The sequence below is a fragment of the Procambarus clarkii genome, chromosome 47 (assembly GCF_040958095.1).
Source record: "Procambarus clarkii isolate CNS0578487 chromosome 47, FALCON_Pclarkii_2.0, whole genome shotgun sequence".
Classification (NCBI taxonomy): Eukaryota; Metazoa; Arthropoda; class Malacostraca; order Decapoda; family Cambaridae; genus Procambarus; species Procambarus clarkii.
This window is the reverse complement of record NC_091196.1, coordinates 28,861,023-28,876,022: the sequence shown is the minus strand read 5'-3', so window position 1 is coordinate 28,876,022 and position 15,000 is coordinate 28,861,023. Positions and strand designations below refer to the sequence as shown.

Sequence of the window (15,000 nt, the reverse complement as noted above, 5' to 3'; positions counted from 1 at the left end):
TACAGTTTTGAAATTAATAATAATAATAAAGTGTGAAATTTATTGTTAGACGAGTATATGCACTCTGGTGAACAGGTGAACTAATGAACTGGTGAACACTGGTGAACACATTATTCACCAGCCTAATTGCGCGCACACACACACACCAACTCCCACCCACCCCACACAAACACATCCACCCACCCCCCTCCCAAACACACACACCAAAACATCCACCCCCCCTCATCCATCACCCCCCCCCTCACACACACGCCCACCCCCACACACTTATCGAAAACTTAAACATGAAACACGACTAACAGCCAGTAATCATTGCGTCCAGGTCTTTGATTACATGATCGAACTTAACACAATAACCCTAAGACAAAGGGGGTCAGAGAATGGAGAATTGACTGTAGCAAAAAGCGATTACATGACGTTAAGAGTTAAGATAATGTGATAATGTGAGAAATGCGTAATGGGAGGAAAAACTTAGAGGAAGTCAATCCAGGAAACAATGAAGTCAATTGGAGATGTAAAAAGAGTTGAAAGAGATATTCATGTGAACAATAAAGGAAAATTAGGATACAATAACCCATGGTTCAATAGACAATGACAAGAAACTAAATCGTAAACCTGTACAAGTTCCTATAGGACAATATAGGATCATATTGTCCTATATGAACAAGCGATGACAGGATGGAGCTCAATAAGCACAGAGGAAACTGGAAGAGACTCAACATGACTAAAACTAAAAATATAAGCAGAATATAGAAAACTACAAAACAAATAATTCCAATCAACCAAAACTACTGCATAGTCACATAAGAAGGAAAATGACACTGACCAACCAAAGTAACTTAAGTTACGAAGAAGGGGGAGGTGAAAACATAGGAAATAACAAGGAAAATTACAAGATTCTATATAAATCTTAGTGCCAAAGAGTGTTCACGACCGAGCCAAAGAAGCTCCCAGTGCTATTTTTTTTTTTTTAAACCAATATGAAAGACTGACAAATATTGCGGTAGCAGCAGAGGAAGCAATGAGGCAACTAGCACCTCTAGATGGAACTACAGAGCCATTCAGACGTAAAATATATCCCCATGAATGTTAAAAAGATACATCACAGGACTTTCGTGTACACTCTAGCAGTGATCTTCAGTGATCCAATTACACAAGGAGAATTGCCTAACTGTTGGAAGAAGACAAATGTGATACAAGTTTTCAATAAAGGAGATAGAGAGCCTTAGCTACACAATACTAGGTGAGTATAGCTCATACACACTCCCACTCTATAATAGACTTATCAATATCCAAACCCATATCACACCGACTCTGAATGTTATATATATAATAAATACATATATACAAACATTATATATGTTATACACACACACACACACTAGGGGCCGGTCACTAGGGGCCAGTGGCTGACTGGACAGCACGCTGGACGCGTGATCCTGTGGTCCCAGGTTCGATTCCCGGCGCCGGCGAGAAACAATGGCAGAGTTTCTTTCACCCTGATGCCCCTGTTACCTAGCAGTAAATAGGTACTTGGGAGTTAGTCAGCTGTCACGGGTTGCTTCCTGGGGTGTGTGTGTGGTGTGGGAAAAAAAGTAGTTAGTAACAGTTGATTGACAGTTGAGAGGCGGGCCGAAAGAGCAGAGCTCAACCCCCCGCAGGCACAACTAGGCGAACTAGGTAAACACACACACACACACACACACACACACACACACACACACACACACACACACACACACACACACACACACACAAGGAAGTTGTAATGAAAGAAGTAACCTCACAGGAGGCAGTTAGATGTACAAGCCAGCAAATGGAAAGGAAAAGAGCTGTAGTAGTGGTAGGTGTGAAGGAACAAGAGGGCTCCACGAGGGAGGAATTGAGGACTAAAGACAAACCTGCAGTGGCAGGGAAATTAAAGGAGATAGGAATGGAAGGGGCTGAACGAGACATAGAACAGTTTTTCTGGATTGGCCAGTACAACAGAGACAAAAAGAGATTGATCAAGGTAGTATTCAAGAGCGAGGACATCAAAGAGGAAGTAAGTAAAGAAGAGCAAACTGAGGTATGCAAGGAACTACAAAGAGGTGTATGTTCAGAGGGACATGACCAGAGACGAGATAGTAAGGGCAGCAGATGCAAGTAAAAGGCACAAGGAGAGGGAAGGGAGCCAGAGAACCTCAGCCTCCAACCCAGCAATCCCAGAGGGGAGTGGGGAACCCCAATCCAGCAACCCAGGAACCCCAGGGGGGAATGCAACACCCCAGCTCACCACCCAATAGGGCCCCCCCTATCCCCCAGCACAAACCCTTCCTTGCCCCTGCACAATACCCATCAAGAAACCCAAATCCTCCCCCTCCCCTTACCCCAAGCATCCCCTGCTTTCCCAGCCCCTGGTCTTCTTCCTGCCCCAAGCAGGCCTGAGGAAGACCTAAGCCCTCCATTCCCCACTCCACCTCCCTCTGAACCCCTGGCAACTACCTCACAGGAGGATGAGCCTACCCAAGTAGCAATGACCATGGAACAACTTCCTACACTTGTGGGGAGTGAGGGTGAAATTGGATATAAGAAAGTGAGCTTCAAGGTAATGTACTCAAACATTGATGGGATTACCAATAAAGCAAGTGAACTGGCAGAAAGGGCGCAAGAAGAAAACCCTGATGCAATAGGACTAACGGAAACAAAATTGTCAGGAGTCATAACAGATGCTGTGTTTCCAAAGGACTACTATATAGTAAGGAAAGAGAGGGAAGGGAGAGGAGGTGGAGGAGTGACCCTGCTGATAAGGAAGGACTGGAGTTTTGATGAGATGGAAATTCCGGGCTGTGACGGATTCAGAGATTACATAACAGGAACTATAACAATGGGTGAACCTAAGATAATAGTGGCAGTCATTTACAACCCTCCCCTAAATGACAGAAGTCCTAGACAGGAGTTTGATAGGAACAACATGGCAACCATTAATATAATAGATAGAGCAGATTCAGTTGCCTGCAGGAATGGCTCAAGACTCTTAATCATGGGCGATTTCAACCATGGAAAGATAGACTGGAAGAATGGGGACCCATATGGAGGTGCAGATACGCGGAGAGCTAAATTCTTGGAAGTGGCAACAAGGAACTTTCTGAGCCAGCATGTCAAGGAACCCACAAGAGTGAGAGGCAATGATGAACCAGCTAGACTCGACTTGATATTCACCCAGAATGAGTCAGAAATAAGGTAAGTCAAAGTTGAAGCCCCCATAGGAATGAGTGACTACAGTGTACTGACCTTTGAGTACTTGGTGGAGGTAGGGATAACCTATCCAAGGATGGGATCGGAGGAAAAAGACTGAATTACCGAAGAGGAAAATAGGACGAGATGAGGAACTTCCTCAGGGAAATACCATGGGAAACAGAACTTAGAGACAAGAATGTGCAGGTCATGATGGATTTTGTCACCCAGAAGTGCCAGGAAGCTGCAGGCAGGTTTATCCCTGTCCAAAAGGAGAAAAACGAAAAACAACAGAAAAACCCATGGTTCAACCAGGAATGCAAGGTAGCGAAACAACTAAGTATAAGAACATGGAGAAACTACAGAAATAACAGAACACCAGAGAGCAGGGAGAGATACCAGAGGGGCCAGAAATGAGTATCTCAGAGTGAGGAGGGAAGCAGAGAGACAGTTTGAAAATGACATCGCGAGTAAAGCCAAGACCCAACCAAAGCTGCTCCACAGGCACATCAGGAGAAAAACAGCAGTGAAGGAACAAGTGATGAAGCTGCGAAAAGGGGAGAACAGATACACAGAGAATGACAAGGAAGTGTGTGAAGAACTCAACAAGAAATTCCAGGAGGTCTTCACAATAGAACAAGGAGAAGCCCCTTCACTAAGTGAGGAGGCGGGAAACCAAGCAACCTTGGAGGAATTTGACCTCACCAGTGATGAGGTCAAAAGGTGTCTGCTGGAGCTGGATGTGGCAAAGGCTGTTGGGCCTGACAGAATCTCACCATGGATACTAAAGGAAGGTGCAGAAGCACTAAGTGTGCCAGTCTCTATGGTGTATAACAGGTCACTGGAAAGAGGAGACTTACCAGAAAGTTGGAAGACAGCTAACGTGGTCCCAATATACAAGAAGGGTGACAGGCAAGAGGCACTGAACTACAAGCCAGTTTCCTTAACTTGTATACCATGCAAGGTGATGGAGAAGATCGTGAGGAAAAGGCTCGTAGAGCATCTGGAGGGAAATAACTTTGTAATGCACCACCAACATGGATTCAGAGATGGTAGATCGTGCCTCACAGGTTTAATAGAATTTTATGACCAGGAAACAAAAATTAGGCAGGAAAGAGAAGGGTGGGCCGCTGCATTTTCCTGGACTGTCAAAAAGCCTTTGACACAGTACCCCATAAAAGGCTGTTAAAAAAGTTGGAGCAACAGGCAGGAGTAAAAGGGAAGGTGCTCCAGTGGATAAGGGAGTACTTAAGCAACAGGAAACAGCGAGTAACGGTGAGGGGGAGATATCAGAGTGGCGAGATGTCACCAGCGGAGTCCCACAGGGCTCGGTACTTGGACCCATCCTGTTTCTAATATATGTAAACGATCATCCGGAGGGTATAGACTCATTCCTCTCAATGTTTGCTGGTGATGCAAAAATTACGAGAAGAATCAAGACGGATGAAGATAGACAGAGACTACAGGATGACCTGGATAAACTGGAGGAATGGTCTAGAAAATGACTGCAAAAGTTCAACTCAGGAAAGTGTAAGGTGATGAAATTAGGCGAAGGGAGCAGGAGGCTGAACACAAGGTATCATCTGGGAGGTGAAATCCTGCAAGAGTCAAATAGAGAGAAAGATTTGGGGGGTTGATATCACACCGAACCTGTCCCCAGAGGCCCACATCAAAAGAATATCATCAGCGGCATATGCTAGACTGGCCAACATAAGAACTGCCATTAGAAACTTGTGTAAGGAATCTTTCAGAACCCTGTATACCACTTATGTAAGACCAATCCTGGAGTATGCAGCTCCAGCCTGGAGTCCATACCTAGTTAAACACAAAACAAAGTTAGAGAAGATTCAGCGGTATGCCACCAGGCTTGTCCCGGAACTGAGACGATTGAGCTACGAGGAAAGGCTAAAGGAGCTGAACCTCACATCCCTGGAAAAAAGAGGAGTAAGGGGAGACATGATAACCACCTACAAAATTCTCAGAGGAATTGACAGGGTGGACAAAGACAAACTCTTCAGCACGGGTGGGACACGAACAAGGGGACACAGGTGGAAACTTTGTACCCAGATGAGCCACAGAGACGTTAGAAAGAATTTTTTCAGTGTCATAGTAGTTAATAAATGGAATGCACTAGGAAGTGATGTGGAGGAGGCTGACTCCATACACACTTTCAAATGTAGATATGATAGAGCCCAGTAGGATCAGGAATCTGTACACCAGTTGATTGACAGTTGAGAGGCGGGACCAAAGAGCCAAAGCTCAACACCCGCAAGCACAATTAGGTAAGCACAATTCGGTAAGTACACACACGAACCATTCTGGTAGAGTGAGAAACGTGCTAAAGTTTCATCTTTTTAATTATCATAATCAAATTTTTCTCGGAGCAAGAACGGTAAGAGTTAATTTTATTGTTGTTGTTGTTGTTGTGGTGGTCTAGACTTGCCAGTGTCTGCCACACTCATCCATCACACCATGCTCCCTCTCACCCTCCCCCCCTACTCTCCCTCCCTGTCTCTCACCCTCCCTCCCTCTCTCTCCCTCACCTTCCCTCCCTCTCACCCCATCTTTCCCCGGCTTCTGATGACGTGAGGCTTAATTAGCCTCAGAGCGGAATGGGGTGGTGGAGGGGAAGTGGGTTTTAGAGGGGACAGTGAGGGTGGTGGAGGACCGTATACTGCAGGCTGGTGAGGGGAGAGGAAGTGTACACTGCAGGCTAGTGAGGGGAGAGGGGAGCACATACTGCAGGCTGGTGAGGGGAGAGGGAGTACACACTGCAGGCTGGTGAGGGGAGCACATACTGCAGGCTGGTGAGGGGAGAGGGAGTGTACACTGCAGGCTAGTGAGGGGAGAGGGAGTACACACTGCAGGCTGGTAAGGGGAGAGGGAGTACACACTGCAGGCTGGTGAGGGGAGAGGGGAGCACATACTGCAGGCTGGTGAGGGGAGAGAGAGCACACACTGCAGGCTTGTGAGGGGAGAGAGAGCACACACTGCAGGCTGGTGAGGGGAGAGAGAGCACACACTGCAGGCTGGTGAGGGGAGAGGAAGTGTACACTGCAGGCTGGTGAGGGGAGAGGGAGTACACACTGCAGGCTGGTGAGGGGAGAGGGAGTACACACTGCAGGCTGGTGAGGGGAGAGGGGAGCACATACTGCAGGCTGGTGAGGGGAGAGAAAGCACACACTGCAGACTGGTGAGGGGAGAGAGAGCACACACTGCAGACTGGTGAGGGGAGAGAGAGCACACACTGCAGACTGGTGAGGGGAGAGAGAGCACACACTGTAGGCTTGTGAGGGGAGAGAGAGCACACACTGCAGACTGGTGAGGGGAGAGAGAGCACACACTGCAGGCTGGTGAGGGGAGAGAAAGCACACACTGCAGGCTGGTGAGGGGAGAGAAAGCACACACTGCAGGCTGGTGAGGAGAGAGAGAGCACACACTGCAGGCTGGTGAGGGGAGAGAGAGCACACACTGCAGGCTGGTGAGGGGAGAGAGAGCACACACTGCAGGCTGGTGAGGGGAGAGAGAGCACACACTGCAGGCTGGTGAGGGGAGAGAGAGCACACACTGCAGGCTGGTGAGGGGAGAGAGAGCACACACTGCAGGCTGGTGAGGGGAGAGAGAGCACACACTGCAGGCTTGTGAGGGGAGAGAGAGCATATTTTGCAGGCTGGGGAGAGGAAAGGGAGCATATACATGCATATTGCAGGTATAGGGGGGGACCTGCAATAAGAATGCAGGTCATTAAAAACGCACAATCTCGCACTTTGTACTCAAAGGAAATAAATGTCACAGACTTTAGAGGCAAGGAAACTATCAATCATCAACTCTAAATGAAATATATTGGTAAATACCACAGGAAACTGCATCAAGGAACACCCACAACTCATTACATAACGCTCATCTCCCCCCCCCCGTCCATAATCACTGTTGCAATCACAACACTACAAACCACATATAACAACCTCCTACAACTTGTGACATACAACGGACGGACGGACGGACGGACGGACGGATCGCAAAAGACTACAGAGGGGGACTCAAAGAAAGCTTTCTTTGAAGAAAATTGAAAACACCAAAGAATGGGCTGATTTAATAAGCCAATCCAAATGGCCACTCAGAAACCCAGGAAAGTTTAGGAAACCAAAAAAAAATAAAAAATAGACTGACGGGAGCCTCAATCAAGGAGACATCTAACATGAAAGAAGATTCAGAAAATAAGATTTACGAAGACAGAGAACATTAACAACAATTCATGAAAGACTGGTACAAATTATTCAGAACAAACCCCCGAATAATATGTCAACTTTGGTCTCAACACAGAAAGAGAACTTACAAATACAGTCAATAACAAAGCTGCAACTTTACTTCCGACGCAAACCATAGACCTTAACACTGGCAATGAGTGCCTCCTTATTAGAGTGCTTATGAGTGACAGTCTTGCTTCATGCAGGTCGGCGTTCAATCTCCGACCGTCCAAGTGGTTGGGCACCATTCCTTACCCCGCCGTCCCATCCCAAATCCTTATCCTGATCCCTTCCTCAAGTGCTGTATAGTCTTAATGGCTTGATGTTTTCCCCCTGATAGTTCCTTTCCTTATGAACCATATAACCATCGTAGAAGTTAAAAACAATCAATCTTAAGACCAAGGCGCTCTGGCATAAGAAAAAGAAAAATAACTAGTATTAACTAACCTCCCAGTGATTGCAATCAGTCAATGAATACGAATACTAAATGCATTTCTTGCAGCCAAACTAATCCCATCCTACGTCAAAAATCTCAGTATCAGATTAACTTTGAATCCGGGTAAATCTCCCACTCCAGCAGACAAAAATTACAGACAACTTTTCCTTCGCGAAGTTCCAGGCAAAATATTTGAAATGAGAACAAAAATAACCAGAGACTGGTGAAGTACAAGCAAGAGGATCAAAGTATAACATCGGACAACGTGGGTTTCGAAAATAAAAATGGGTTCATACAGCGATAGCCTTGATACATGAGCATACTGTCGATTCCATTATGCAAAAAAAAAAAAATATCAATGTAATATAGTGTTTTCAACTGTATCAAAAGATTGACAAAGTCTTCAAAAACAGGCTTAAAATATATGATAGCAGAACCATAGGGTTTTCAAAGGTGATTCACTGCTACATTATTCGGTTTCATAAACAACAGAACAGCTAAGCTCAGTATCGGCAGCTACTTGGGTGACAAAACCGTATTGAAAAGTTGAATTTCACAAGGTAAGCTGCCTATCAATCCCGCTTTTCAGCATATACACAGATGAGCTGCCCCATCCCCAACATGGAGAACACATCGTATATGCTGTTGTTACTCAAATAATCTACCAACTAGTTTAATCCAAATCGTTGTCAACAAAACCAAGGCGGTAATTGAATTCATAAACAACTCTGAAAACTAATGGAAAATGTGGACCAACAAGCAAAACACTCCAAATAACACACATTTAAAAACAAAATCAGGGCCCATTAACCTTGGCAACCGCTCTGTCCAGCATTCGGATGGAGGCAGAATACTAGGACTCAAAATTAATAGAACAGGAATCAAAGTTCATGAAAAGGCCAGAGTAATCGAAGCAAAAGCATCTTTAGAGAAATTAGCTAAGGAAATTCGGTAGCCTTAGCACACGCATGACACTACACTCACACGAGGCTGTAGTCCGGCTGCATCTTGAATACCCTCCAGTATCACCACATACCTTAAAGAAAACTAAAATGCCTAAATTACCGGCAGTGCAAAACAAGGCAATAAGGAGAGCAGCAAAACACCGTCCACCATATGACCAGATAATCCAGGAGCTCCATGAACTCCTGAACACACAACCACTAAACATCAGACTACAGCAACAAGCTAACAAGGTGTAGAATACCATCAAAATGTTAGAGGCCCCAATGTTAGAAAGGGCCCAAGATGAGACGTCCCACTCCCACAGCTGATGACCCAAGATGAGACGTCCCACTCCCACAGCTGATGACCCAAGATGAGACGCCCCACTCCCACAGCTGGTGGCCCAAGATGAGACGCCCCACTCCCACAGCTGGTGGCCCAAGAGCTTGGATCCACTTGATGGAAACAAGGCCCCACAATATATAACTCCTAGATGAAATATATATACCAGATCCCACTCCCATCCCTTCCCAAAATAAAAATAATAGAGTCCCATTAAACAGAACATCAAAACAAATGTACACACTCAATGTTTGTGTTCTTATTCTTCTATAAACATCCAATTACATTAAAATATATATGAGGACCTTACGAACACTCGCAGCTCCCTGGCAAAGGAGAGCAAGGTTAGCTTAGCTACCAAACATTCACCTCAATAAAAACCAAAACATTCACCTCAATAAAAACAAAACGTGTATAAATACACTCTGGCCTTCCTGTTCCCCGACACAATGAATTATATAAAAAATCTTTTTATATCACAAGTGAGTTAACAAGAGGCTCACAACAGTCACTCTTCAAGGCACGTTACATCTAAGGTGAGTCACACAGTTGCTCTTGCTCCACACCCACCCAACTGGGCGACATCTCTACAGTCATGTGTTCCACACCCATCCAGCTGGGCGACATCTCTACAGTCATGTGTTCCACACCCATCCAGCTGGGCGACAGATTTACAGTCATGTGAAGGCTGCACCTACAGTAATCTAATTTTGGATACTTCGCCAAGATTCCTGGCAGTTTATCATTATGAATGAAGTACTTACACATTTCTTGGACTCCACTGACGGTGTTATCTGTGAATTCAGCGATTTTTTTCACATTCCATTATATAATGACGCAAATTATGCTAATAGTTCTGCTGACAGTTTACATGTAGTCAAATCTACATCAGCAGATGTTACAAACTCCCAGAGGTACTTGTAGCCGAGCATAAGTCTAGCAGTGGTAACATCTACAAGCCTGCTAACCTTATTGAATGACCCATAGACGTGCGGGTATGTGATGACATAGATTTGTACTCATTAGCACAGATTGGGACGAATTGGTATGTGTGAATATGAGTTATGTGATGACATGCTTCACATAACTCATATTGTCACATACCAATTCGTCCCATTAATCTAGAACACCACCAAAAATAACCCACCACACACCACCTCTCCCGAATACCATTTTTTAACTCAATTTAATAACGATAAATAAGCTCTTATTTAAGTTCCACTCAGAAGGTATTGTTACCTGTTGAGCCCGTTTTCTAAACCTACCTCTTCAGGGGCCACGTCAACATTACCTCGCAGCCAATAAACAACCCTATTTTGAGTGGCCGTTCTTTGAAAATGCATTCTTTGTTATAGACTTTTGAGCAAATGAAAGGAATCGATAAAAGAGAATTGAGTGGATGTAGTTGGATAGTTGATGAGAGCGATATGAACGTGCTGAGGACGAGAGGGGGGGGGGGGTCGGGGGGGGGGGGGGGGGTCTCAGGGGTGGGGGTGGGGGTGTGGGGGGGGGGGGGTAGGAGAGGCAGCAGGGGGGTTGAAGGGGGACTAATTAGAATGACGCAGCAGGCTGAGTGATGGCTGTATTGTCGAGGTGGGACACGCCAGATATAAAAGACTGATAATACAAGTGGAACGTCAGGAGATTGAGATACTGATGATGATGATAATGATGCTGATAAGGATGCTGCTGCTAATGATGATAATCTGGTTACACTGATGATATGATTTTGACTAGAGCTAAAACTAATATAAACTCTCCGTCATGCCATCAAACAAGAGCCACAATACGAACAACATTACCGCGATTTCTCCAGAGACGCAGGCAAGAAAAACCCGCCTATTACCCCCCACCCCCACCCCACCCCCTTGAGGCAGGGCCCGACCGACCTGAAGAGGGGAGGGGGAGGGGGGGGGGGGTTGTGGGAGGTTGTGGGGTGGTATGGGGGGTAGTGTGAGCCCTCGTTAAGATAAGATAATTAAGCCGTAGACGAAGGGCGCGCACCAGCAATCATTGTCTTTCCCCTCTCAAGAAGCAGCTCCCTGTAGGCCAGTTACTGTACACTCTCACTCTCGTCCTTACCCTCATACCTCGACCCTCCCCATTAACCTCCTATACCCCCTATTCCTTATCTTCCCTACCATCCGTTTCTCTCAATCCTTCATTGTTCCCTCTTTCAGCCTTCCTTTTCCATATTACTTCCCCTCATTCCCCACCGCCAGGTTCCCCTTCTCACGACCCCCCCCCCTCTCCCTTCACACTTCAATAGCATCCCAAGCATTTTCTTCCCTAAATCACTTCCCCAAGCTAATTTCATCCCCTTACCCACCCCTAAATCCCTTTCCCCATCCCTAGATCCCCTTCCCGTCCGAAGCTGTCCCCAAAACCAACCATAACTCCCTTTCCCCTCACGCCTACATCTCCCATTCCCCATCTTTGGCTCCCGACGGGCTATTCATACCCGTGCCACCTCTTGGGTGGCTAAGTCTTTATCAGCTTGGACACATTCAGAGGTCGCGACCACTCCGTAGGGTGCAGTGGCACCTCCACAGATCTCCAGTATCAGCTCTTGATACTGGTAATGGCTCCAAAGGGCCACCACTTACGGGCTATTCATGCCCGTGCCACCTTTTGGGTGGCTTAATCTTCATCAACCATCATCACCTTGGTCTCAGACCTCATCACCGCTCCTGTGCCAGGTAAGTCCACTACGGGCTCACCATAGCCCGTGCTACTTGCCCCGTTGCTGTGCCAGGTAAGTTACGGGCTCACCATAGCCCGTGCTACTTGGAACTTGTTCCGAGTAGCTAAATCTATAACAACAACATCTTTGTCTCCCCTCGCCCACAACTGCCTCCAGGCGGACGCTATGGCTCCACCTCCGAGGTTCTCAAGGGTGTGATGACGATAACACATCAGCTGAAGGAACTGTGGAGAGGAGGCCAGGATGACTATGGTGTGAGCTATGGTTACCTTACCTTGAGGTTACCTTGAGGTGCTTCCGGGGTTTAGCGTCCCCGCGGCCCGGTCGTCGACCAGGCCTCCTGGTTGCTGGACTGATCAACCAGGCTGTTAGACGCGGCTGCTCGCAGCCTGACGTATGAGTCACAGCCTGGTTGATCAGGTATCCTTTGGAGGTGCTAGTGATGGTTACCATAACCTTGCGACGGGATGGTCGGTCTGGAGGTTGGTGTATGATAGCCATTATATATTGTTGCCTCTGAAGCGGCTAGTTGATTATGCACCCCATACTAAATCTGTGAGCGGTAGCGCAAAAAAAAAAAAAATAAAGGATTACAGAGGGCACAAAAGGTCTTAACCAGATTTTAATGAAAATATTTTTCATTGACAATTATACCTAACCTGAAGACCTTATAAAAAAATGTAAATTGTTTACTCAAAAAAAAAAATGACAATGTAATTCGGTTGTCCTGGTAGAGATTTTTCATTACTAAAGTACTAACATATTCACTTTATTTAGATCATATATATCAATTGCTGGTCGCGACAGGATTATGAAGCAATTCCTCTAGTTTCCCAACGTGAAAGAAAAGGTCACAATCGACTTGAGAATGGTCCAGGACGGATTGAAACGTGGTCGTCCCTTCACCTTCTAGTGTGTGGTCTAGTCAACAGATTCCTCCGTCTCATTATCGCTGATGGTGTAAGAATTATGAGGAGGATTAATATGGTGGCAGACAGCATGAAACTACACGAGGACTTTATCAAAATGAGCCGAACCTCTTTGACTGGACGGTAGAGCAACGGTCTCGCTTCATGCAGGTCGGCGTTCAATCCTCGACCGTTCATATGTAGTCTGGCACCATATTCCTTCCTCCCTCCCCCCCCCCCCCCGTCCCATCCCTAATCCTTATTCCCTCCAAGTGCTATATGGTCGTAATGGCTTGACGCTTTCTCCTTATAGTTCCCCTTCCCCTTATCAAAATGAAAATATGGTCCCGCAAGTGGCTACTCGAGTTAAACTCGAGGTAAGTGCAACATAATGAAACTCAGTACGGGGACTCAGAGGCCTGACACATTACCTTTCTGATATCAAAATCCTATTGATATCGTGAAGAGAAAAATATTTGGGGAAGGGGGGAAGGGGGGGGGGACTGAAATTACACCCAACCTTTCACCAGAAAGAAGCCCATATGAGAGGAGAATCACCTCTGGTGATTGAGAATGGAACATGGTGATGTTCATGGTGATGGTGAACAGCTGGTGATTCACCCAGGGTGATGGTGAACAGCTGGTGATTCACCCCTGGTGATGGTGAACAGCTGGTGATTCACCCATGGTGATGGTGAACAGCTGGTGATTCACCCATGGTGATGGTGAACAGCTGGTGATTCACCCATGGTGATGGTGAACAGCTGGTGATTCACCCATGGTGATGATGAACAGCTGGTGATTCACCCATGGTAATGGTGAACAGCTGGTGATTCACCCATGGTAATGGTGAACAGCTGGTGATTCACCCATGGTAATGGTGAATAGCTGGTGATTCACCCATGGTAATGGTGAACAGCTGGTGATTCACCCATGGTAATGGTGAACAGCTGGTGATTCACCCCATGGTGATGGTGAACAGCTGGTGATTCACCCATGGTTATGGTGAACAGCTGGTGATTCACCCATGGTGATGGTGAACAGCTGGTGATTCACCCATGGTGATGGTGAACAGCTGGTGATTCACCCATGGTGATGGTGAACAGCTGGTGATTCACCCATGGTGATGGTGAACAGCTGGTGATTCACCCATGGTAATGGTGAACAGCTGGTGATTCACCCCATGGTGATGGTGAACAGCTGGTGATTCACCCATGGTAATGGTGAACAGCTGGTGATTCACCCATGGTAATGGTGAACAGCTGGTGATTCACCCCATGGTAATGGTGAACAGCTGGTGATTCACCCCATGGTGATGGTGAACAGCTGGTGATTCACCCCATGGTGATGGTGAACAGCTGGTGATTCACCCCATGGTGATGGTGAACAGCTGGTGATTCACCCCATGGTGATGGTGAACAGCTGGTGATTCACCCCATGGTGATGGTGAACAGCTGGTGATTCACCCCATGGTGATGGTGAACAGCTGGTGATTCACCCCATGGTGATGGTGAACAGCTGGTGATTCACCCCATGGTGATGGTGAACAGCTGGTGATTCACCCCATGGTGATGGTGAACAGCTGGTGATTCACCCATGGTGATGGTGAACAGCTGGTGATTCACCCATGGTGATGGTGAACAGCTGGTAATTCACTCAGGGTGATGGTGAACAGCTGGTGATTCACCCAGGGTGATGGTGAACAGCTGGTAATTCACCCAGGGTGATGGTGAACAGCTGGTGATTCACCCAGGGTGATGGTGAACAGCTGGTGATTCACCCATGGTGATGGTGAACAGCTGGTGATCAGCGGTTGGCCAACATGAGAAATGTCTTCTGGAATCTGGACAAAGAGTCGTCCGGAATTCTGAAAATCGCTACATCAGTCTAATTCTGTAAGATGCGAAACCAACTTGGAGATCTTACCTCGTTAAACAACGATGCTGGAGTTCAGAGGTTTACCACTTGACTAGTCCCGGAGGCGAGAGGTATGAACTACGAGGAAAACTCCTGGTTGTAAGCTTCTGGTCTCTGAAAGAGAGAAGAAATAGTGGGAGACATGATTACCATACACAAAATACTCGGGTGAATAAACAGGGTTCATAAGAACACGAGGAAAGGCACACACGTAGATAGAAACCAAGTACACCAAATGAGCCACACAGACCTTAGAAAGACCTTAGAGCCATAAACTGGATATGA

At 46.5% G+C, this 15,000-nt stretch overlaps 1 protein-coding gene across 1 annotated transcript in view; it reads left to right on the top strand.

Moving 5' to 3' along the window:
* Positions 1-15,000, top strand: part of LOC123747838 (uncharacterized) — a 98,015-nt gene that overhangs the window by 57,038 nt on the left and 25,977 nt on the right. Inside the window, exon 5 of the mRNA XM_069302360.1 lies at positions 11,542-11,764. Within this exon, the coding sequence (XP_069158461.1) occupies positions 11,542-11,764 (223 nt within the window). The remainder of the gene's footprint in view (positions 1-11,541; positions 11,765-15,000) is intronic.